The sequence below is a fragment of the Boleophthalmus pectinirostris genome, unplaced genomic scaffold (genome assembly GCF_026225935.1).
Source record: "Boleophthalmus pectinirostris isolate CB_2022bp ecotype Guang Dong unplaced genomic scaffold, ASM2622593v1 HiC_scaffold_19, whole genome shotgun sequence".
In the NCBI taxonomy this organism is placed as follows: Eukaryota; Metazoa; Chordata; class Actinopteri; order Gobiiformes; family Gobiidae; genus Boleophthalmus; species Boleophthalmus pectinirostris.
The window spans coordinates 37,407,561-37,434,220 of record NW_026571140.1 but is presented as its reverse complement, the minus strand read 5'-3'; the positions used below and the strand labels follow the sequence as shown (position 1 = coordinate 37,434,220).

Genomic DNA, 26,660 nt, shown 5'->3' with positions numbered 1-26,660 from the left:
GGTTCAATGTAAGTCACAGACATGCATAGATTTAAAATAAAAAAGGATCAAACTTGACTGTACCTCCTTACACACTGTTCCATTTTACCCACTGTTCCTGTCAGTAAAGTCCATTCTCTGAAATCATGTGACCATGGACAACACCCTCTCACTGTTCAAAATAAAATCTGCATCACCCTGAAAACTCAAGCTGCATCTGCACGCACACAGCAAAGGTAAGAACTGCTCCAAATTACTCTTTAAAATGTTATTTTTCAGGCTAAATAAACTGGGTGAGTATAAGAGTAGATTTTGATGAATTATTAAAATATATGTACTGTACTTCATATTTCTACCCTATAGCCAAATACAAAATTCACCGATGTGCATCATTTTAGGGATAAAATATCTGCTCAGTGTCAATAAGGATAAATACTTTATATATATATATATATATATATATATATATATATATATATATATATATATATATATATATATATATATATATATATATATATATTGTTATTTGCCATACTATGGTGATTTCTTGTGATTTGTGGTGAATTATGTGGTTTAAAATAGCAAAAGGTCCCAGTATTTGCCGATATGATGCAAAGAGATAAGAGGAGAGGCTGTCGTCCACAGCGCGGCCACATAGATACACACTGCACAGGACACGTTCATTCAACGTGCTCCTCACAGTTTCTCCATTAACTCACTCCAGGCAGGCATTGCAGATTTGCAACAGCTAAATGCCAATTCCCTACTTACTCCACATCCATATTTTATGAGCCTTTTTTCCCATCCATGCTGATAAACGTGGACGATGCTGACCGTGCAAGAATGGCTACCTGCAAACGTCCTGCCAGAAGTGCAAAATACTTTTGTGCTTTACAAAGGATAAAAATTGTTTCTTGGAGTACCACACGAAAAAGTGATGTTGTTCTGTCACTGTAAAGATGTTACACTGTGCTTTTTGTTTTCATTGTTATGAAAAGTGATATACAAATAAAGTTAGCATTCATATCATTTTCAGTCTTCAATGTTAATTTACCACACCGGACCAACGCTGCAAATCTGCAACATCCCAGAATGCATTGGATGTGAAGGTCTCTCAAAAAAAGTCAGGATTGTATATTACTACCCCATATGATCATTTTCCCCAAATATCAGATTTTTCCTGTTACTAAAACTTAATTTGAGCCTGAGAGGGTTAAAAGTGATCAAATACCTTATATAAGAACTTTTTTTTAAAAAAGGATTTATTTATTTATTCTTATTGAATATGAGCAGATTTTTTTAATCTCTAAAATGACTGGTGCCTCACTTGTCTTCCCTGACCATACGTCGCTTGACTAAATTTACTAGAGAAGTAGCATTCCAACAGCCTTGTTCTTGCATGTCGCCTGTTTCCTTATCACTGTAATGCGGGCCAAGACACTGAAACATAGTTCAACCCAACAAGATGTCGGCAGAATTCAGTCAAAACAGGATCAGCTCTAATATGATATTACAGAAAGCACTAAATGGATTTGGATAGGGAAGGTACCTGGTAGTAAAACAAAACGTACAAACAAAAAGGGAAAAGATAATTAATCTGCTTGCACAAGTGCTTCAGAAAACATAGGTTTTACCCCAGAGCAGACTAACTAAACCAAAACAAACAGAGCATTACAAGATTGACAGTAAGGGAAATGTTTTCTTTACACTCAAGCTTATCCTGTGTCCAGTGGGAGAAAGACGTGATGTCAGTCTGTGGTGTGTGGGGAAACAGGAGAATGCATCACAAAGTTTGCTGTAGATTTATTCAGTGCAACCATAGACTGTATGAAGTGGTTATAGGGGCAAATTTGGAGCCAAGCATGATATTAGGACTAGGAAGTTATTTATGAGCAAAATAAAAACCCCAGGATGATGCAGAGCGGGTTAATACGAACACTGCAAGACCAAAATTACGCACTCACTGCAGCACTTACAGAAAGAGGGGTGACAATATTCCAATGTTAAGTCAATTGTAGCCAGGGTCAGAAGAAGCCCGAAGCAACCCCATGAACACTTCCTATTTCGAACATGGCGGTTAGCTATGTCCATTTATATACAGTCTGTGAGTGCAACACTTCAAATGAATGATTGATCTGTTCTGTCACTGGGACTCTGTGTGATCTGAGGCCGCCTACCTGCTGGTGCAGAGTCCAACATTTTAAGCTTACTACATCTCACCAGCTGTAAATCTCACTGCATGTCACTGTCTGCAGGCTCATATTATTTTTTTCCTATCACAAATATACTTTGAAGTTGAATGTGATCAAGCTCTAACTAAGTGTTCCTCATCCACAGATCTCATTCAAAACGAAGAAGAAGTAAAATACAAATCATCTTTGTGCTTTTACCGTAAACAATATGGCATTTTTATGCAAAATTCCTATTTTCTTTGCGGGGAAAAAGTTTCAAGAACATCTTGCAGAAGCCAATAAAATAGATGATGGGCCACCTGCTCGTTATAAACTGGAAACAGAATGCACTGATTTGGACAATCAACCAGATGAAGAATCTAAACTCAAGAGATTCACATTTGGAAAACGTGACCCTAAACTCCAAAACCGAACCGTCCTTCTGGTCGGAGCAACTGGAACTGGAAAATCCACTCTGATCAACGCCTTGGTGAACTTTGTGATGGGAGTGACGTTTGATGACCGGGTTTGGTTTGAGATTACTGAAGATGGAAAAGATCAGAAATCTCAGTCTCACAGTCAGACGACTGCAGTGTCGATGTATGAAGTGTTTGGATTTGAAAAAGTAGTTGTTCCTTATTCTCTGACCATCATCGACACTCCGGGATACGGAGACACACGAGGAATAGAATATGATGATATTATCACCAAGAAACTGCAGGATTTGTTCTGTGGCCCTGAAGGTGTGGATACCATCGATGCTGTTGGTTTGGTGCTGAAAGCAACTGAGAACAGACTGGATGAGAGAATGATCTACATCTTTAACTCTGTCACTTCTATCTTCGGAAAAAACATGGAGACCAATATCGTGGCCATGATGACTCACTCAGACGGTAGGAGACCCACAAATGCTCTACAAGCTCTAGACGAGGCAAACATTAAATATGCCAAAAATGAAAACAATGCAACCAATCTATTTCCTGTTCAACAACTGTCAAAATAATAGTTATGAAAGGAGGAAAGATGATGAAAGAGCCGCACGGTATGCCTATGAAACATCAGAGAGAGGTCTGGCAAAATTCACAAAATTTGTCGGTCAGTGTTTCCCTCAATCCCTGAAGACAACAGTAATAGTCATGAAAGAAAGAATCCGACTAAATGCCTGCATCCAAAATTTAGAAGGAACGGATCATTGATATTGAGAAAAAACAGAAGGTGATAAAAAACATCAAAGAAGAACTGTCAGAATATGAAAATGAGATAATGAACAACCAAGACTTCATCATCAGTGTAGAAGAAACCTACAAAGAGAGAGAGGACAATACCCACTGGTCGGATTACTGCCTTGAATGTCAAGAAACCTGCCATTACCCAGAATGCACTTGGGCCATAAACACATCTTGGTGTTATGTCTTGTACCAATAAATGCCCAACAAAAGATCACGTGAGAGAAAACTGGAGATATGTGACCAAGACCAGGTGCCTCATTTATAAAAACTGCGCAGGAGTTGTCGTAAGTTAGTGCGTACGCCTAGTAGCTACGACAGGCGTGCGCCACGCAAACTCCATATTTAGAAAACCCACCGCACGCACCAAACCACGCAATCTTTGCTTTATAAATCCCACCTGCAACTACAATTTGCGCACGTAAACCTACGTCACGTCACGCCCTCTCCACACCTCCACCTCACCATAAAAGGAGCATGTAAAGTGACTCGTGAATGAGCTTTCCCTAAACATGAGCCGATAATCAGTGGGTTTGACCGAGACACGCGGGACAGAGGGAGGAGGACGCTCCACGCAGCACCACGTGATCACGACACTTTATTAAAGACTTTATTAAACCTTGTTTAATAAATAAATACAAAACTAAAAGTGACAACAATGACTCATCTGTTCATTTAATCATTTTTTATAATATTTAGGCAGCACATCTTTGCAGTAAAGCCCATGTGTTTTTTCGCTGTTTCAAGAGTTTTATCGCTATATTTTTAAGTCTGCCTATGAAGTGTGTGAGGACTGGCCCTGTATTTATGCATATACACGTAGATACGTGCACGCGCAAATTATGAGCGCGTGCGAGAGATTCAGATGCCCTCCTCTGGAGAGGGAAAGGAGCGAGGGGGGGACACGAGGATACGAGGACACAGATTTAGCACGAAACACATCAGATACAGATGTTATTCTTCCAATTAAAGTCCACACGAAACATCCAAACTGCTGAACCTGTGAGTGTGGGTCTGGGTCGGGACGGGCACGGGCCTTATTCTGTTCTTCATACAGTCAGAGAGCAGCGCTCATGTACAAGAGTTCCCCATTACACAAAAATGTACGGAAGATTTTGGTTCGGGTCAGGTTCGGGCAGTAGGCTTCGTGTTGTCCGCAGACTCAGGTCACTCTGCCGCTCGGTGCGTAAAGACTAAAGTAAAAGTGTTAAAGTTGCGTTCATTAAATCAAAGCCTGGCTCCTGCTGCGTCCAAGGGAAGAGTTTTCTCTCAGGTCGGGTCATTATTTCGTCCTCTGTGTCGGTCACAGTCTGTGTTCTATAGAAGTCTGTGGTCGCGGTGTGGACTGTGGGACTCTGCGCTACACCGAGTCCGGGAACGTGGCCGCGCTCGTGCACGAGTGTCAAATGTATAATATTGTGGAGAATAATGAGTGGAATAAACAGCCCTTCTCCGTATTTTGGCGAACCAAACACTTAGATGCGCAAATCAGAAGGTAATTCTTCTATATACGTGGATTTTCTGATCAAACACTTCCTCAAACTCTGTTCACTTCTGCTTCTCTCCACGAGTGTCGCTTTTTCCCCGTGTCTCCAGACTTTGCGTAGAACTTACAGGAGGTCCCGAGTTGGCGTAGAGTTAAGCAAAAAGCCACGCCTTAGGCGAGTTTAATAAATACCGCGGTTGGCGTAGGAAGCGCGGATTTTTGCGTAAGCAAGCTTTATAAATGAGGCCCCAGAACCGTAAAAAAACAAAAAAACAAAGAAGAAATGAAAAAGAAGTACGACGAGAACAAGGCAAAGAGTACAGAGAAGACCATTCTTTTGGAAGAAATGGAGAAGGAAATGTCTGACCTTCAACAAAAGAAACACCAGGGGCCTCATTTATAAAGCTTGCTTACGCAAAAATCCATGCGTGCAACCGCGGTATTTATAAAACTCGCCTGGGTTTTCTAAATATGGAGTTTGCGTGGCGCACGCCTGTCGTAGCTACTAGGCGTACGCACTAACTTACGACAACTCCTGCGCAGTTTTTATAAATGAGGCCCCAGATTCTGGACGATGCGTTCAGCATAAGTGAACAGCTCGAGAAGTTTGCCCTGAACATAGATTCAGCTTTGACCTTTATCCATCTGGACTTCTTGATTGAGAAGATGACGGAGAAGGAAGACACAGAGAAGGTCCAGAAACTGAAGACAATGAAAGATCAAATAAACGAGAGTACAAAAGCTGGGGGCAGCATGAAGTCAGTTTCAGCTTTGAAATCAATTGCTCAGATTTAATAGATATGACTTCCATTTATGGCCTCCATAATATGCTTTATTTCATTAATTAAAAAAGTTATAACATGTACAATATGAATGCTAAGGTGTGCAATGTATATGCATGAGAAACAATTATAAGATGTTAACATATAGGAAATGCATGGTGATGAAGCTGCATGTACTAATGTAAGACCTTCAAGACACATTTACAAGTGTTTTCATTTGCTTATTCATTTACTTGGGACACTTATATTGTATTTACTGTTATTCCATTAATTAAAGAAACAATGTTGATACCTTTATGATCCATTTGCCCTCTTAGGTCTGCATCCAAATGTTTTAATTCTTCAATAAAACTATAGTGAAACCACCCTTCAAGTTTTTTTTTTTTTTTTTTTTTTTTTTTTGTCATATCCCATAGCCACAAAATTTTACGACACAATAGGGCAGAAAGTGTAACAAAGCAACTATAGAAATACAATAACAGAGCTATTACAGTATGATGACAAATACTTAATTTAGTCATTTGTATAATTTCATATAACCGCGCTGAACTTGGCCGTGCAAAAGCCCAGCTTTACTGGTCAGGAAACCTCGGCTCAAGGACAGCGAGTCACATTAGCATCTAAAAGTTAGTTTCTGCCACGACATGTGCAAAAGTCCATTACTGTGTAAAAACTCATACACTGAACACAATATTAGCTCATAAATGTTCCAAATGACATAAATAAGATGTACAATTATGTTCTGATCATATAGTGAATAATTAAACAGAAATACACAATTTATACCGACAGAGCTAAACTCAGTGACCCACCTCGTGTCCGTCTCTCATGAACTGTAGTGAACGATCCGGCTCTTAGAGCCGGTTCTTTGAAGTGAACGACGGGAACGATTTAGTTTTTTTTTTTTTTTTTAGAGGGCCTTTCTAGTTTTTCCTCCGCTTTTTTGTGAAAACCGTACGTGATTGGTCAAGATGCGTAGCGGCATCTGTGAGTCCACTGAGCAGAAGAGGAGAGAGTTTATAAACACACACAGCGCGAGCGCAACACACACACACGACACGTGGAAGACAAAGAGACACAGAGACAGAAAGAGACAGAGACAGAAAGAGAGGGAGACAGAAAGAGACAGAGACAGAAAGAGAGGGAGAGAGAGAGACAAAGAGAGGGAGAGGGGGAGAGAGAGAGAGCGAGAGAGGGAGACGAACAGTGAGAAAATGAGTGACACCAAAACAGTAAAAGTTGGACACATTTCAAAGCAATATGCAGTTGAAAGGCAGAGTGTAGATTGTGAAGGTGAAAATATCATATCGAGCAGACTCCACAAATAACTTACACAGACACATGAGAACTGTTCATCCATCAGCGCAATTGGAAGAAATAAGAGAAACAAAGGAACCTGCTGTTAATGAAGGTGCCAGTGTGTCAACTACAACTGCTGCTGCTGCAGTGTCTTCTCCCGCTGCATTGGTAATTAATTTTACTCACAGTTTTGCATAGTTTTTTTGGTGATAAATTAATTTAAGAAGCAGAAAATCTGAGGAGCCATTTGGGAGCCGAAAGAGCCGGATCTCCAAAAAGAGGCCCTTATTACTATCGGTCATCACAAGAGGGCGCCACTCAACCAAACTGCAATAAAAGTAATGACAAGTGGAATCAAATACCATGTAATCGCTGTTACATACATCAACACATAAAACACATTCACAGCACAATAGAAAAACAGCAACGGAGCAGATCCGGCACAGAACCATGCGCTGAACGAAATCAACGCGAACACAGGCTGCAAAAGACTGGAGCTTGGATGTGTGAAAAGCTCACATAAACGCCCACAAAGAATGTCTAAATTTTAAATGCATTTAATGACAATTTACACATCCCATATATTTGTAAGTTATTACAGGCTACAGATCGCCAAATCCAGATATTTTTATTTGTGTTGCTATTTTGTATAATGAATAGTTTGAGTTATGATTAAAAAATAATTATAAAGTGCTATCATTAAGATGTACCAGATGTTAGGTTACAAATGTCCTCAGTCTTGGCAGCACTGTACAGCTTCATGACTCTGGAAGTATTTAGAAGCTGTAGTAGGATGATTTTGTCCAAACCTGGCAACCCAGTGGAAGGACACGCCCCTCTGAGCGCGAGCTGATGTTGCGCTCGTCTAAAGTCAAGCGGCACAAAATACAGCGGCCAACACTCGTTTCAGAATAAAACTGAAAATGTTTCGTATTTAAACCACATGTGACCCAGTGGTTTATAATGCACTAAACTAAAAGTACACGCTGACCTGTGGTGGAATGTAAAGTAGTTTCCACGAAGATGTTATTTGTCTGAAGTGTTTCACAGTACGGCATTAACCATTTATCTTCATGGAGACCAAAACTGACCAAGTTACAGGTCAGATCTGTGGAGAGGCGACACTGCTCACAGTCAGAATGCCTGTTTTTCTAGGTATAAAACCACCTGTAATTGAATAAATATAAGGTAGAGGTGTTTAATGTCACACTGTGGAACATTCCAGGCAGAGCAATGACAGCTATAGAATCAAGGACGTGACTGAAAAGTTACACAGTGCACCTTTAAAGCTCACATGAGTCAGTTTTGCCTAATATATGACCTTTAAATGCCCCACTGAAGCACCTGCCTGTGGCCTTGCTCTTCGAACATGTTTAGATTTGTGGTTCTTGCTTTAGGGTGACCAGATTTCAAAAACTGGGGCTGGTAATAATAAAACTGTGAAACAAGTACGTAATTTAGAAAAAATGTGATGCACTCCACCCATTCATGATTTATTCAAGACTAAATGTGAGTTAGTAGTCACATTTTCTTTGAGTTTTGGTCTTTTTTATGCAGCTTTTCTGTATTTTACCTAAAAAAAAAAAAAAAAAAAAAAGACAATTATGCCTCTCTTTACTGTTCAAATTGGTCAAAAATAGGGACATTTCTAGTATAAAACTGGGACAAATCAATAGTTTTGGATCAATCTACTGGAACAGAGGGGACGAGGCTCAAAACTGTAAAGAGGGGTAAAGAGGGACGTCTGGTCACCCTAGATCAGATGTGTCAAACATACGGCCCGGGGGCCAGATCCGGCCCTCCAAGACCTTTAATCTGGCCCTCGGCTGATTTTCTACTAAAATATTTTAATTATATTTTAAAACCTAAAGACAGAATTTGCAATTTTTCGCACACCATTCACAGTCAAAACCTCTGATGTGCCCACAGACATGCAACTAGAAATAATAGATTTACAGTTACTACCTTTGTGAGCAGGTTTTCTCAGTGATGAACATTAATAAAACAAAGCTGCGCTCAAAGCTAAACACACAAGCACATTAACGACATTCTGAAGATCTCAGCTACTCAGGACATGCTGCCTGATATTGATGCACTTGTGCAGGCTAAAAGATGCCATGTTTCAGGAGAAAAATGAAAGCATAACTAAATTCTATGAAATGCAATGTTTGAAAGTTAATGTTTTGAATCAATCAACGTGACAGAAAAGTTACACAGTGCACCTTTAAAGCCCACATGAGTCAATTTTGCCTAATATATGACCTTTAAATGCCCCACTGAAGCACTCACTGTATTGATTATATTGTGTTGAAATTGTGTTTGGTTGTTCATAATATTATAATATTTTGTAAAAGAAAGAGTTCATCAATTAAAAAAGATTTCTGTAATAGATTTGCGTTTTTCTGCACAAATATTTGAACTTACTACTATTTTGGGGGTATATATGCCATGAGTTTTCTGATCCGGCCCCTTTGGGATCAAAGTAGGTTGGATGCGGCCCCCGGACCAAAATGAGTTTGATACCCCTGCCCTAGACTAACATAACTAAAAAACATTTGGACACCCCATCTAGTGTCGAGCAAACATTTTATTTTGATCGTAGAACGGATATAGCTCGTGTGTTTCCTGCTAAGCTTCGGTCCTGATCGGGAAAACCCGGAGAGGTGTGACCCTTCCCCATGATCCGTGTGAACCTCCACGGTCTGAGGGGGCGACAGCAGCGGGCCAGACCGGGCACAGAGCGTGGCGCACGGGGAGAGGTGTGTCCGAGAGGCCGCTGTGTGACTGGAGCTCCGATAATCCAAACCGAAGGAAACATGGCAAAAACCTACGATTATTTGTTCAAGTTGCTGCTGATTGGAGACAGCGGCGTCGGAAAAACGTGCCTCCTCTTCAGATTCAGCGAAGACGCGTTCAACACAACCTTTATATCCACTATCGGTAAGAAAATACGCACTGACATTTGGCGCTGGTCCATGGCGTTGACCTGTTCTAGTCCTGGTTTAGTCCTGGTTTAGTCTTGGTTTAGTATTGTCTGGAATAGATCTGGTCTAGTCATGGTTTAGTTCTGAAAGCCTTTTTGGTGCACTTGAGAATTTGGTATTTGTCCGTTTTGTTTAGACTTGGTTTGGTTTGGTCTTGTCTTGAATGGATGTGGGTTAGTCCTGGTTTAGTCCTGGTTTAGTTTTTTGTAAAGTGTAGTCTGGTATGGGTCTTGTTAGTTCTGGGTTAGTCTTGGTTTAGCCCTGAGTTAGTTCTGGGTTAGTTCTGGTTTAGTATAGTCTGGTATGGGTCTCGTTTAGTCCTGGTTTGTTTAGATTTGGTAAAGTGTAGTCTGATATGGATCTTGTTTAGTGCCGGGTTAGTCCTGGGTTAGTTCTGGTTTAGTATAGTCTGGTATGAGGTTTTGTTTAGTCCTGGGTTAGTCCTGGGTTAGTCCTGGGTTAGTCCTGGGTTAGTATAGTCTGGTATGGGTCTTGTTTAGTCCTGGTTTAGTGTTGGTCTAGTCCTGGGTTAGTTCTGGTTTAGAATAGTCTGGTATGGGTCTTGTTTAGTCTTGGGTTAGTCCTGGTTTAGTTCTAGTATAGACATAGTTTGGTCCCGAGTGGATCTGGCCTAGTCCTGGCCTAGTCCTGGCCTAGTCCTGGCCTAGTCCTGGCCTAGTCCTGGCCTAGTCCTGGCCTAGTAAAATCTGGAATGGACCTGGTTTAGCCCTGGTTTACTTCTGATAGTCTATTTAGTGTACTTTAAAACTTCATATGTGTCCATTTGTTTACACTTGGTTTGGAATAGTCCCGGTTTAGTCCTGGTTTAGACCTGGTTTAGACCTGGTGTGATATTGTATTTTAATAGATTTGAGTAGCCTATTATACACTCAAATTGTGAATTTAAGCATAGTTCTGATCTTGTCATGGTTAAATTGTGATCCTGTTGAAGACCTTGTTCAGTAGGTTGATATTTCTAGTCTTGATTTAGTCTGGTTTATTTCAGAATTATACTCGTCTTAGAACGAATAAAACTGGTTTATTTTATTTTTTTCGGTTATAGATTAGGCTTGGTTCAGTCTCTGTTTAGTCTTGGTTTAGTCCTAGTATAGTCCTAGTTTAATTTTGGCTTGGTCAAGGTTCAGTCTTGGTTTAGTCCTGGCTCTGTTTTGGTTTGGTCCAGGTTCAGTCCTGGATTGGTCTTGTTTTGGTCCTGGTATAGTCCTAGTTTAATTTTGGTTTAGTCTAGGTTCAGTCTTGGTTTACTCCAGTTTCAGTCATGGTTTAATCCTGGTTAAATCCTTGTTCAGTATTGGATTAGTCTTGGATTAGTCCTGGTTCAGTCCTGTTTTAGTCCTGATTTAGTTTTGGATCTATACATTTAATCACTGACACCTGCACTGCTGATTTAGCCATTTAAGGAAATACAAGAGTGAATACAATTTTGAGAAGGAACAAACTGACTCCTAATTCTGTTCTCTCTATTGTGTTTAAAAATGTCAGCGTTACAACAAAATGCAACTATTTCTTCCTTGTTGTGGAGAAACCCAACCTACAAATCTCTCAATTGTATTCTGTCCAACCACTGTCTTAACAATAATTACTGCAATGTAAATATGAACCTATTACTGTATTTTCCGGGCTATTAGGCACTCTGGATTATAAGGCACACTGTCATTAAATGGTCTATTTGGAACTTTTTTCACAAATAAACCGCACCGGACTTTAAACGAAACACAACAGTTGGATGGGTCAGTGGGACTTTGTTTGTGGCGTTCACGGTGACTCTGGGCTTTGTTCAGTTGTGGCGTGTAGGGAGGGTGCTGTCTGGGACCGCTACATTGTCGGCGTGTTCGCAGTGACTCAGTTGTTCAGTTGTGTCTAGAAGTGGCACATTGCACTCGCTTTTTCAGTTCGTTCCTCCGTTCCGTTCCTCATCGATGTGGAGTGATGAGTGTGTCTGTTTTTCGCTGTGCGGTCACTGTCTGCTCCGTGTGTGTTTGCGTGGTCTGCGGGTGGTGCGCCTTTGTAGTTTACTGAAGTCGTGCTGGGACACCCAAGTGGATTCGTGTATAGGGCGCTCTGGATTGCGGGGCGCGCGATCGTTTTTTGATGGGGTTAGAGGCTTAAGAGCGCGTCTAATAGCCCGGAAAATACGGTAGATGATGCTCAAAGCCAGGAGACATCTGACCTGAGTGAAAGATGCTGTAGACTGTAGCCATAAAAATAAACAACTCTTTAAAGGTCCCATATTACACAAAATGGACTCCTGGGTCAGTCCACCTCAGTTCACCCAATGACTTACCGTATTTTCCGGGCTATAGGACGCGCTCTTAAGCCTCCAACCCCATCAAAAAAACGACCACACGCCACAATCCAGAGCGCCCTATACGCGAATCCCGTACCCGAATACCCGAATTGGTGAACTACAAAGCCGCACCACCCGCAGAGCATGCAAACACACACGGAGCAGACAGCGACCGCACAGCGAAAAACACCCGCAGACACACTCATCACTCCACGCGGACGACGAATGGAACGGAGGAACGAACGGAAAAAGCGAGTGCAGTGTGCCACTTCTAGACACAACTAAACAACTGAGTCACTGCGAACACGCCGACAATCCAGCGGCCCCAGACAGCACCCTCCCTACACGCCACAACTGAACAAAGCCCAGAGTCACTGTGAACGAGTCAAACAAAGTCCCACTGACCCATCCAACTGTTGTTTTTCATTTAAAGTCCCGTGCCTTTTTTGAAAAAAGTTTGAAAATAGACCGTTCTATGTCTGTACGCCTTATAATCCAGAGTGCCTAATAGTGTGGAAAATACGGTAAACCCTACTTTGTCAAATTTTGATCAAACTTGGTAAATAGGTAAATCATAGCCAGAAAAGTCAAAATTTTAAAATATAGCATGATCGTAGTAACAGTTTCCGAGATATCACAATGTCATTTTTTCAGATTTGGATTCTTTATGATGTTCGCTTTCCAGAAACACCTTGATTTTTGATATCGAACCAGTAGTTGCTGAGTGAATATGAATATGAAATTCGGTGACCACGCGAAAAAGTGAAAAAATGAAATTGCGATACCTCGGAAATCGTTGGTCCAATTATGCTAAAGTTTGAGATTTTGGCTTTTTTAGGGGGGTATGACTTACCCATACACCAATTTCCTTTGCAACTGGACAATGTGAGCATTCAGATTGCAATTTTTTTGAATAAATTGAGGTGGGATGAGCTTTAAGTCATGTTGTAATGTTGTTTCCTAATCAAAAACAAACCTGGAGCTGTGTTTGTTTCATTCACACACGTTTGAGTAACCCTTTGTTATTAGTCTGTCTACATCTCCAAAGTTTAAAATGCTCTGTTCCACCTTGTGATGTCATGAAGTGGCAGTTTTCACCTTAACATGATTGAAACCAAACACAACTCCAGGTCTGTTTGTGATGAGGATACAACATTATAACAAATCAGAAAACAGAGTAATATGAACTCTTTAATGTGTTTATTAGAAACACAGTCCAGTATTTTGAGAGGAAGTCAGAGGCTGCATTGGGCTGTGGTTTACTCTATTAGCTGGGACAGGAGAGAGAGGAGTAATTTGAGAGGGTTTCTTGACACTAGGGGGTCCAAAATGGAAGTTGGGTAAGTCACTACAAATTGAATCTAAACTAACGTCCTTTAAGCAGGACCTATGATCAAACTGGACCCTGAAAAATCAACAACAAACCCTCAAATTCACTAAACGCCTTGAAAAGAAGAAGAAAAGACACAAAAATGGGGGGAAAATCTGTTATTATGTAGACAGCCCAAGTTAAAGGTGTGATAAAATTCCATAGAAATAGAAAGTTAAATCCACAGTTTGGAATAAATATCGATATATCGTATTGTTTAATGCGATGATAAAGTATCAATATTGTGGTGTGCTGTATCGATATATCGCCAAGAGTATATTTTGGTGTATTTTACTAAATTATTTTGTCACAACACTACAGTTTTGTTGCTTGTTTAGTGGAAAGAAACTTGTTTATGCGACACATTTAACATTTTCACAGTTTTGATGATTAAAACTTTGTACAAGAAGTGGTTTAACAAAGACTTTTAGTGTCATGGCGACGATTTAGCCTTTACTTTTTATTGAACCGCATCGAATCAATTTGAAATATATCGTATCGAATCGAAAGTGCACTGTATCGAGGTATGTATCGTATCGGCGACTTCTGAGTGATACCCAGCATGAATGGAGATAGATTTTGTTTTATCCCGTACTGCGGAAGATTATGGCAAGAAGGAAACGAGCAGGAGGACACCCTCTTCCAGGCCAAGTAAGAGTCAGGTTTGTGGAGACGCAAGGCCGTTCACAGTAAGGCCACATGTTTCTCAGCAGAATTAAAAACAACCAAAATGGGCTGTAAAGTTACATAGTGGTACCCTGATTCATCAAGCGTTTTCACTTCGTAGAAACCGTCTGACCTCGCAGCATTAGGATTCGTTCGCTCGACGGTAGGCGGGTACATTTTTTAATTTAACCAATCGCTGCTATTTGGTCGTGACTTATGTAGTGCACCAAATCCCGTAGGAAGAAGGGCAATAACGTCTTTCCCCTTGATAAAATTCACCAAACATTCTCTTTGTTCCGGCTTTAAATCCTCGATCTCAGGAATCGTTGCCAACACAGAATGTTTGTCTTCATCTACATCCATCTCGACACTTTGTTTACTGTTGTGCTGTTCCACAAAATGGACCCAGACAGACGCTTGAGTTTGACGTCATGGCTTCACAGCTCTTCACTGATTGGCTGGTGTGCGGTCTACAACTTTCGGAGTTCTTGTAAACCATCTAGAGCAGGCATGTCCAAACTATGGCTCGGGGGCCAAATGCGGCCCTCAGACAAATTTTTCTTGGCCCTCGGGCTTCCAGGTGAATTGGCCCAAATGACCTTGCATCAATAAAAAAATATTTTTTACTGCAACTTTTTTGAAATTCTACCTTGATAAAGCCAATATTTAATATTTCGTCTGTGATTTTAAGGATCTTAGCATGAATAAAGACTGATGGCTCATTCTAACATGTTAAACCTGCACACATTTCAATTATTCCCTGTACTGAGCACCAGTCTACGGCCCTTGATCGGCCCTCTGCTTCATCTGTGTTTAGATATGTGGTCCTTGATGAAAAACGTTTGGACACCCGTGATCTAGAGTATTCCAATTCCTGACCTAATCGCTGGAGAGAAATGAAATTGAGCAGAATCAACATAGTGTGGCTTGAGAATCTTGAGAATATAAAACCAAATGATTATTCCAGTTGTACTTTATTACAGAATCATTGCAAATAGTTGAAATTACACCCTCTTGTTGTTGAGTTGTTCCTGTAACTACGGACCAAAGAAACTGATCCAAATGTGTTTAGAACGCACTGTATGTCAAACCGATACTTGCATCTGTGGTTTTGTCTTGTTATGAACATGTAACCTGGTCCATCAGAATGTTTGTTGTCTCTCATTTGTTCCTCGCAGCAATGTTATTCACAATCGAAATCAAATTGAAATATTACATTATATTTACAGTTATAAAATCATCTGTGCGAATGACCTCTTCTTATGTCTAAACCTAAACGGACCAGAGCAGATTGTGGTGCTGCAGGTGAGGCTGAAGAGCTTCCTGTCAGAATGCTGCACTTCCTCAGGAAACAGGAAGTGGGTCCTCTGCCACAGCTCAGGCGGGCTCCAGCTGCTCTAGTTATGAATATGATAAAAACTACATTCGTGAAGGGAAAGTAAAAAATTCAACTCTCTGGATTATGACAAGACATAATCGTTAGCACTTTATAATAACTACACCTTTAATTAACCCTAATAAAGCATGAACAGACTGAATTTATGCTGAGAATAATTCAGCTTTAGTAACTTCTTAACTAATAGCCTAACTTTATTCTCTTAATTAAGTAGTTTGCAAGCTTGAATCAGCTAAAAAAGGTACTTTATGTAACACCCGCTCTGTCTGGAATGTTCCACAGTATGACTTTAAACAGCTCTACCTTACATTTATTCAATTACAATTTGTTTTTTTAGCTTAGAACTGGGAACTCCAACCTTTTTCGTCCGGTGAGCTAACTTTACAAAATAAAAATGCCAGAGCGCTACTCATTTTATCAATCATAAAAATGAAGACGATTATAAGAAAGAGGGCGAGCCTTTGAGTTAGACGCCTATAAAACATAAAACATTGTCCATTTATTTGTCCACAAAGACTTGCAATAGTAACAGGCATGTAATAAAATATATTAAGAAATTATTTACCTCTTTTTCCCTATATTTATTCATAGGGATGTAACACTAACTGAAATATCGTGATATCGTATCGTCAAAGTTCTCACAATAATATCGTGGACCACCGCAATATATCGAATTACAAGTGTTTTGCTTAAATTAAGAGTTATGGTGCAGCAAGAGCTAAAAAAAAAGATAGAGGGAACTACATGAACCATGATCCTTTGCTCCATTTCAGTGCAGACTACAAGAAGAAATAACAGTTCTAACACTTTTAAGTCTTAGTACTTTGGATTAAGTCTTGTCAAGGCATTTTAAGAGGAAAAAGTAACATATTAACAGTTTTGTTTTTGCCTCCACAAAATATCGCATTAAATATCATACCATGAGATGTATATCGTGAAAATATCGTTCCGAGAGATTTGGATATTGTTACATCCCTACTCGTGAGCTTTCCCAAGATATTGCAATAAATATACCATGTTACACCCCTATTTATTAATGTTTTATTATTATTATTTTTATTTTTTTCTCTCTGGAGACAATGGGGCAGGGTAATGGAAGGGTGTTTTGGGGAATAAAAAATAACCTGTATATCATTTGTTCATTCATTTTTCAATATAAAACCAAAAATAAGAAAACGAAAAAACTATTTTCTTCATTACTTGTCTCCAAAACCAAAATGAAAAAAAAACAGATAACGATTCTGCTTTTTTAGTTCTCGATTTTGTGTTTAAATGAATAATGGAGAAAAAAAAGGGTAACGACCATTTCCCATTTCTGTGACTTAAAGTGCAATGCCGGACTTTTGCACCGCAACCAGGACTGAACCAGGTTCGGGACTGAGGCCGGGACTGAGACCGCAACTGAGACCGGAACTGAGACCAGGACCAGAAACAGGACCAGGACTGAGACTGGGGCCAGACCAGGACTGAGACCGTGACTGAGACCAGAACCAGACAAGGACTGAAAACGGTTTAGTCCTGGTTTAGTCTTGGTTTAATCCTGTTTTAGTCCTGGTTCAGTCCATATGCGTTGCAAAAGTCCCGCATCACAGTTTAAGTCACAGAAACGGGAAACGGTCGTTATCCATTATTCATTTAAACACAAAAAATGAAAAAAAAAAATCGTTATACGTTTTTTTTTTTTTTTCATTTTGGTTTTGGAGACAAATAATGAAGAAAATTGTTGTTTTTTTGTTTTCTTATTTTTGGTTTTATATTTAAAAACGAATGAACGAATGATACACAGATTAAAAATTGTCACATTATATTACTACTACTTGTTTTTCTCTTTGACATCTGCTTCATGTGCTTTTCGAAATCCCTTGGGGAGCCACTTGGAAGGGTGTGGAGAGCTTCTATTTGGAGACCCGTCTTAGAAATCCCTAGAAAACCAGGCATTCTGACTGTGAGCACCTTTAAATAGTGTGTGGTGTTTGTTTAAGTATTGATTATTTTGACGACTGCTCTTCTGGGAGCTGCTGCTGTGACAGTCCACTCTACTCCAGCTGCAGTGGTCAATTATTCAGCCACTGGTTTACCACCGTGTCCAGTTTGAATGGTGCATATTTAGACCAGATTTCCCATGATGCTTTGTGCTGCGGACAGTGGCTGTTCTGTGTCCGAGGCTCGTGGGTGTCAGCTGACCTCTGTCACACTGAGGAAGAGGGAAGTGCCCCGTGAATGTGTCAGACTGACTTCATTTAGAGACAATATATAGACATGTGCATTATAACACACAGAGAGAGTTGTGTTTAAAGACGGGGTGTTATGCAAAATCTACTCTTTGGAGCTTTCTACCATGTGATAACACTGTTGTAATAACATAATACGCTACGTCTTCACAAACCTGACGCAATGTGCAGTAGTTTAATTAGAGGAATGAATGCAGATTGTGATGATGATAGCACTTTATAGGGGAGTGAGCAAAAGGAAAACTTAAACAAATTTAGCGTGTTAATGCATTGTTTTCGGCAAATACAGCGTTTTTAAAATGATAAAAGGTATCATGGTGATCTAAATATGTTATCTGTTATCAGCTAATACCACAAAGAGGTGTAATACAGGGGGCATTATACTTCTTTGGAGCATTGGAGGTATTAATGTCATACTGTGGAATTCCAGGTAAAAAAAAAAAAAAAGAAGACAAGCAAGTACCAGAAAAGTTCAGTTTTTTGAAATACCTTCAGATCTGCTTGCATTTGCAGTATCTTAACATTTCTGTTTGGAAGTTTGCATTCTTTTTCCTGGAATGTTCCACAACATAGCATTAAACATATTTATCTCCATGGAAGCAAGCAGGTCACGTCACCAGGCCATGCAAGTTGTAGATCAGAGACCAGAGACGCCGCCTCAGTCAGGAATGTTTTTCAGTGCCTTTCTGATCAATAAAAACATGAGCAATGAAAAAAATAACAAAACACAACAAAATACAAGATGCAGATGTGTTATTATTTGCCAAAAAAACAGGCCATGAAAACTTTGAAGGATTGTCTCATAGTTCAAGTGGTGGGGGGCAGAGAGGCTGGGGGGCCGGTCAAAGGGGAGTGGAGGGCCGGAGTCGGTCTGTGGGCCTTAGTTTGATGACCCCTGGTTTAAGCCATACTGCGGAACATTCTGAGCAAAGCAGTAACATCTCTTTGGAGAGAAGCAGTAGGTGGGGACTCCCTCTAGAAAAAATAAAAATTGCACAATGAACCTTTAAGCTTCTTTTCTGAATGAGAGCTCTGCTTCCTGTTTGAAAGAAATGGAATATGTAGTATTATGCAACGGACACTAAATTGCCATAATTGCACTTTTTTTTGCTCATTGCCTCATTCAGATTTTGATTTCAGTTGATCTTGGAGCCCCACGTGAACATATATAGGATGCAGTTGTTATTACGGCCCGTGTCTGTACTGGGATTGTCAAAAATATCAAAAATGTGATTCTAAAACTAGTATCAAAAATAGAGACTCATTTGAGCAGGTACTAATACAACAAAAACTAGTATACGCCCATGGACCACTGTGGAACCTATTTGGACCACTAAGGGATTACACAGATAAAGAAAGTACTATAATTTAATGTTGAAAATCAATCAAAATAAATAATGTATCATTGTGAGATCAGAATTGGTATTGAGTATCGAGTCTATTCCTTGAAATTTTAGTTTGTATATACGTTAACCATGTACTTTTCTCGTAGATGGTCCACCTCCTGCTTGACTTGAGTGTTGTTTTTTCCCGAAATGTTCTTCAGTATGGCATTTAACTTAGCTATCTCCATGGAGACAAGCAGGCCACGTCACAGGTCAGATCTGTGGAGAAGTGGACCCGCTCACAGTAATAATGCATGTTTTTTTTTTTTTGTATGTAGTTTTGTGAAATAAAAATGCCTGCAATTGAGTACATGTAAGGTAGAGCTGTTTAATGCCATACTGTGGTACATTCCAGGCAAAGCAATAACATCACCATGGAGACAAGCAGGTGATGGACCGTCCACCAGAAAAGTTACACAGTGCACCTCTAAGTTTCCCCTACCACTATAAATAAGTTGTTTTTGGTGTTGTTTATTAAAGGTGCACTGTGTAACTTTTCTGGTGAAGGGTCTGTCAGGTGCTTATTTCCATGGAGATGTTATTGCTTTGTCTGGAATGTTCCACGGTATGGCATTAAACAGCTCTACCTTACATTTATTCAACTGCAGGTGGTTTTAAAGCTCAAAAATACCCAGAAAAACAGGCATTCTGAGTGTGAGCGTCGCCTCTCCACACCCACAGATCTGACCTGTAACTTGGTCCTTTTTGGTCTCCATGACTGTAGCTGACGATAATGCCAGTGTATTTGTTTTCATGGTAATAAGTCAGAAAATCATTATTTTATTGTTCAAATATTACGATGTGTCAGAACAGCACAGTTATTAATTTTATATTTTATTGGTAAAAATATTAACCTTTGAGTTATGTGACCTTTTACCTTGCCCCGGAAGTAAACAGAGTGAGAAAATAGTAGCCACGAAATAGACGATCAAGATAAACACAGGAAAAGGTGTAAAGAAAAGATGTCGAACTTAAAGAAACGCTACTTAACGCTGGTGATGTACAAGCAAACACGGTAAATATATTGTTATGAATTCAGTATTTATCTAAAGGTATTTTATGTAAAGCTGAGACATTTTCTCTGTCTGTCCTTATTTTAGTTTTCACGGTGTTCAATGTTTTGATGGAGTTGAAAATTAATGAGAATAAATATTGGCACATGATCGTCAGTGCAGAGCGTGAAGTCCTTTTTGTTGCGAAGAAAACCAGGGTAGCTACAATGACGATAGAAAGGTTTAATTTCATACTGCGAACATTCCAGACAAAGACATAACATCTCCATGGAGAAAAGCATGTGACGGACCCTACACCAGAAAAGTTACACAGTGCACCTTTTTAAAATGATGATGAAAAGTGCTTACGTTCTGCTCTGCTCAGGTTGGTTATGCACATTTTAATCTGACGGAGTTTCGTGCGTCAGGCCTCTGGTATTTGTTTGACATTTATCATAGACTCGGACTCGCTCCCGACGCTGCAGTAAATGTCACGGAGAAGAAGAATCCACCAGATCAAACCGAGCACAGAACAACACCGAGCATTGGGTTAAAGGTGCGCTGTGTAACTTTTCGATTGAGGGTCCGTCACCTGCTTGTTGCTATGGATATGTCATTGCTCTGCCTGGAATCTTCCACAATATGACATTAAATAGATCAACCTTACATTTATTCAATTACAGGTGGTTTTATAGCTGAAAAATACCTAGAAAATCAGGCTTTCTAACTAGGGGTGTGCAAAAATATCGGTATATTGTATCGTTTAATGTGACGGTACAGTATTGATATCGTGGGCTGCTGTATCAATATATCGCCAAGAGTATTTTTTGGTATATTTTAATAAATTGTTTTGTTACAGCGCTACAGTTTTGTTGCTCTACACAATGCACGTTTAATACAATCTTCACTGAGGCGAGTTAGTGTTTACAGTTTCATGAGCTCAAGTAAAATTGATAGCCGCCTCGTTGCAAATAGGAAGTGTTTGTGGGGATGAATCTGACTCTTTGAACTCTGACTCCAGTTGACTTTACGTTCAACAATTGTCTCCTCTTTGTAACCGCTGCGCTGAGTCTCGTTATTTTGGTCTTAAAATGTTCGTATCAACCCACTCTACACGATCCTGGTGTTTTTATTTCACCATTTTGTCCGTTAATAAATTTGTATTTCTAATTTGGACCTGGCTCCAAATTCTCCCTTTAACTGCCACACTGCAAAAAACAAAATCTAGTCACGTTAAGATGACTTGAATTAAGAACGTTTCATCATGTTATTAGGTTCTTTTTCAGACCAAGAATTTGTTTTGACTGATCATTGCGGTCTTCCTCAGAGTGGTCACGTGATCTTGCTGTGATATGTTCAGTCAGCTGATTTATACAGGTTTTGGTGCTGTCTTCCTACCGGTGGAGTCAGGACTAGGGATGGGCATTCGATTAAATTTTCTTAATCAATCGTCGGAAGAATTAACGATCGATTATCGATTAATCATTAACGTTCTTATATTAAAATGATCATAATTATTATTACTATCTGCACTACTAATCTGCATAAATAAATTAAACTTTCCGACATATAAACCATAACGACTCTAGAGCCACATCAATCCGTTTGACATTATAATGTGTTTAATTCAGTTTTGCGCAACTCTCACAAAAACGAAACTTGAAACTTAAAACCGCATCGCTAATTTGCATAAACTAAGCAAAGATAAAACTACAGCTCTTGTGCACTGATGCGGTCAACTTCTGTCGGATTAAAAGACATGACTCAGTGGAATACAGGTTAGTGTGACCAGATTTGCGTTTGTCAAAACCAGGACACCGTACGGGGGGAGGGAGGTGGGGACTCGTCATCGACATTGCGCGACTCTCACCTGGAAAAACTTTTTCCCACTGGACACCGAAACATATGTGCTGCTTTGTTCACTGTGCACATGGACTCACACTTGTCCCGAACGCAACGGAAAGTGTGGAATTTCTTGTACAAGTCATCGTTAAATACACATTTGCGTTGCAGACTGACCGACAGTTTGTGTCTGCTCGCTCCTTCTGAGTGCAGAGAGCTACATGTACGGATCCCTGTTTGGTCACGCTACGCACAGCAACCTAGATTCGGTTTGTCGATTAAAATTAACATAATCGATGAAATTCTTAATGATCAATTATCGATTAATCGATTAATCATGCCCATCCCTAGTCAGGACAACAGCGCCATCTGCAGTACGACTTCCTCAGGACAGAATCCCAGGTGTGTGAGAGTAGAAATGCCCCCTCGTCACAGTTTATAGTTCTGTGGGCATGTTTCCGTATTTCGATTGCCTCTTTAATCCAGCGACGGTGTTTGTTTTCCTCTGTCCTAATGATCTTTGCTCCGTCACGGTCCATAATGATCAGCTGAGCCGACACGTCACAGCAACATCACGTGACCACTCTGAGGAAGAGCGCTAGTGAGCAGTCGAAACTGTCAGGTATGAAAACAAACTCTTGGTCTGAAAAAAGAACCTAATAACATAAATTATCGAATGACCAAATGAACCTCATTGGACTACAAGTTTCATCGTGATTTGAGTAAATTTCACTTGACAAGTAAAATTATCTGCCAGTGGAACAAGACTTTTTATACTTAAAATATGTAGAGAAAAATCCCACACACCATCTTACTTGCAAAATGTGAGATTTATTAGGACAAACCATGCAACGTTTTGACATTAGGCACTGCTTGCTTGATGAAGCCCTAGTGCTGAAACGTTTCGTGGTTGTCTTAATAAATCTCACATTTTGCAAGTAAGACGGTGTGTGGGATTTTTCTCTATGTTCATGGGCTGCTCCTTCTCCTCCAGCGCACCCGTCTCAAGTAATTTTTAATTTGTTTATACTTAAAATATGAAAATACAACTTGCTACACTTACAATAAGAAAAACAACAACTCTTTGCACTTAAAATAAGAAACAAAATTGAATGTTGCTTGAATTAAGAAAAACACACTTATTCCATTGGTAGATCATATTACTTATCAAGTTGAATCAACTCAAATAAAGTAAAATGTTCTTAATTTAAGTCATTTTAACTTGCCTAGATATTGTTTTTTCCAGTGCAGCCTTGTGGGGTTAATTTGGTCTTCCGATTTATTTATTTATGTTATTAGTCGAAACTGTCAGGTATGAAAACTCTCGGTCTGAAAAAAGAACCTAATAACATAAACTATCACACTCCCTCAGTCCACTTCTGAGTGTGAAACGAAAGAGCTCATTTGTCACCTCTCATTTCGAAAAAATTCTCTCACCTAACAGAATTTAGTGCTTATTGATTCTACTTTCCCTTTCTTTTTTCTCCAAAAGCAGCCATATTTGTTTTGATACAGACGGATATCTCATTGGCTAATCTACCTGTCAATCACGCCCATCTGAACCCAATGCTGACCAGACTTAAGCCCTTTTCACACGAGATAAATTCAACCTGGGGACGTCTGGTAATTTGCAAATTACTTCCCTACCTCTCTGTTACTTGCAGCGTGTTCGCACAGGATCAGCAAAGTCCATAAATTACTCTACTTTACTGAAATTGACACAAAGATTGAAAGAGAAAAGAACACGGAAAGAAAAGAAAGAGATCGAAAAGGTGCGCAATTACAACAACAAACACTGAGATGCAGGTTCAAGGCTAGTATTATCACCGGGCGTCTGTGTTTGGCGAAATATAGTAGGTTATTTGCGGCGGAATTTTTGCTTTACATATTGAGGAAGTGTGTATTCTGGACCCAAGACAAACCAAAAATAAAAATAATTCATCTAATTTACATTCCAGACTCTCGATGCCAAATACAGACAGAATTGCACTATTAAAGGACCTGTTTTGCGCTATTTTCTCTTTTTTGATCTGTTATTATTAGGAATGTAACGATATCCAAATCTCACGGTACGGTATTTATTGCGATATTTTACAAAATTGTGAATATGCTACTTTTTCCTCTTAAAATGCATTGACAAGAGTTAATCCAAAGAACTAGAATTTAAAAGTGCTTAGAGCTGCTTTTTATTCATGTAGTTTGCACCAAAACGGAGCAAAGGATCATGGTCGATGTAGTTCCCTCTGATTTTTTGAGCTATTGCTGCACTATAACTCTTAATTTAAGCAAAGAAACTTGAGATTCGATATATTGTGATGACCTACGATGTTATTGTGAGACTTTTGACGATACGATTGGTTATTGTTACACCCCTAGTTGTTTTCTCATCACAAACATACCTGCAATTGTGTTTTTTATGTTGTTTATGTATGTTTATGTTATGTTTAACGCACACACCCTGCATGTTTAGGCCGAGTTCTTCTCTCAAACAGAAAATACTCTGTTCCACCTTGTGATGTCATGTGGTAATACAGGTGCTCCACTGTGTTTTTAAACTCCATGCACCTTCACTAGAACCATTTGGATGATTTTAGCTCTGGAATTGCCAATCTCTCCTGAACTAAAGGTAAAAGGAGCTGTTAACTTAAACTACCACTACATGACATCACAAGGTGGAACAGAGCTTTTTGAGTTTTGGAGAGAAGGACTAATATTTAGGATTACTCAGACATGTGTGAATGAAACAAAATGTAACTCCAGATATGTTTTTGATGAGGTAATAACATTATAATATGGCTTAAAGCTCACAAGAGTCAATTTTGCTTAATACTGGACTTTTAAAACATAATGTGATCATCTAATAACCTGAATCACGAGACAAAATATTCCAAAACTTATAATTCAAAGCTGTGTGAGGTTTTGTGGACAAATTATAAACTGGACAAAAATGTTTAAATGTTGAAATATTGTACAGCTCTTGCGTAGTTTCAGAGGACGTTGACCTCGAGCTGTTTCCGTAACAACCAGCCCAGCACAGTTTCACTTCCTGGTTACAGAGAGCCCGCGCTGAAGAATGAGAGGAAAGGACCAAGAATAAAATATTATAATCCATGTTTTCTACACAGTCAAACTTTATTACAATTGAACAGGGAGTTTACAGTGACCCAAAGGATGCTGGTTCAATCCGTGCTCATGTGCTGTGTCTACAGTAAAAAGTCAAAAGTATCGAAAATCAGATACCAGAACTAGTATCGAAACTAGGCATTTGGGCAGGTATCGATACTAAAAAAGTCACATTCACAGGACAGAAATGAACTTTTTCTGAATAGCTTTAAAATAAGGCTGTGCAATTAATTGAAATTTGATCACGATTTTGATTTGTGTGTCAGATGCTCTCCAAAATCATATAATTGAGTTGAAACAAATTAAAGCTTCACAAAGCCTATTTATTTATTTATTATTTTATTTAATATTTAGTATATTTATTTTATTTTTTAAATATAGAGATTGTAGAACAGCTCGATTTTGGATACATTTATGTTTTTGTATGCCTTATTTCATGTTCAAAGTATATTTTATTCATTTTATGTTTTATACATCGCAAAACTGCTCTAAGGTAAAGGTTTGCGTAAATTACCAATACGTTTTGGGGGGGGTTTTGAGAGAGAGAGAGAGAAATGCTGAATAAATGCATTGTGTAACTATAAAATAATCAGTTGAATAATTGTGATTTCAATATTGACCAAAATAACCATGATAATGATTTTTTCCATAATCCTGCAACTTTACTTTAGAATGATCTTGAGCTGTATCAGAACAAGTACAAGAGCACATAGACTAGTAAACACACATGGACCACTGTAGAACCTACCTGGACCACTGAGAGATTACACAGATATAAGATCACATGGAAATAGAAAAGAAAGTACTATTAAATGTTGAAAGTGGCATGTATTGTGTACTTTAAGTATTTAGTACCTAGTCTATTCCTTAGGATCAAAATCAAGTTTGAAACCTTCTTTCACGGCAACACTAATGGCTTAACTAGTAACTATAACTAGAAACAAGTGTAGGAGCCATTTGCTTATTTTGTTGATTCTAAAATTAGTTTATTATTTTTGTTTGTTTAGTTAGTTTACTAATTTAGTTTTGTTAATTTGTATAATATATTTTTGCTATGTTAATATTATTCTTACTAATTTCTTAGTCTAAGTTGGTATTATTTACGTTAGCACCTCTTTTTTGTTTCTGATATAATTTGGGTCACCTAGGGGATAAAGGAGGGTGGTACGCATAGACCAGAGGGCACCTGGGTGGGCCTATGGTTTTTTGCCAGTCACGAGGAGAGGCAGCAGGAGTAGGCCTTAAACATGTATTCCTTGTTGCTTGCCAAAAAACTGGAAAATAAATCTTGGAAAATCATCTCTAGTCATGGACATTGATTTGTACTGCGTAAACCACATACCCATGTTGCCCAAAGGTGATTATTTGAGTTATGTTTAGTTCTGAGTTGGCTCACGGTTTTGTTTGTTACTTTTATT

At 39.2% G+C, this 26,660-nt stretch overlaps 2 protein-coding genes across 2 annotated transcripts in view; both read left to right on the top strand.

The window, feature by feature from the left end:
* The first annotated feature begins 117 nt into the window (after nt 1-117).
* LOC110169038 (uncharacterized) lies at nt 118-4,171 on the top strand. Its single transcript, XM_020934540.2, has 2 exons — nt 118-215; nt 2,320-4,171. Exon 2 carries the CDS (start codon nt 2,383-2,385, stop codon nt 3,154-3,156), a length of 774 nt encoding a protein of 257 aa, XP_020790199.2. The 5' UTR covers nt 118-215; nt 2,320-2,382; the 3' UTR covers nt 3,157-4,171.
* A 5,462-nt stretch (nt 4,172-9,633) lies between these two features.
* Nucleotides 9,634-26,660, top strand: part of LOC110169058 (ras-related protein Rab-8B) — a 36,960-nt gene continuing 19,933 nt past the window's right edge. Inside the window, exon 1 of the mRNA XM_020934561.2 lies at nt 9,634-9,886. Within this exon, the coding sequence (XP_020790220.1) occupies nt 9,763-9,886 (124 nt within the window). The 5' untranslated portion in view covers nt 9,634-9,762. The remainder of the gene's footprint in view (nt 9,887-26,660) is intronic.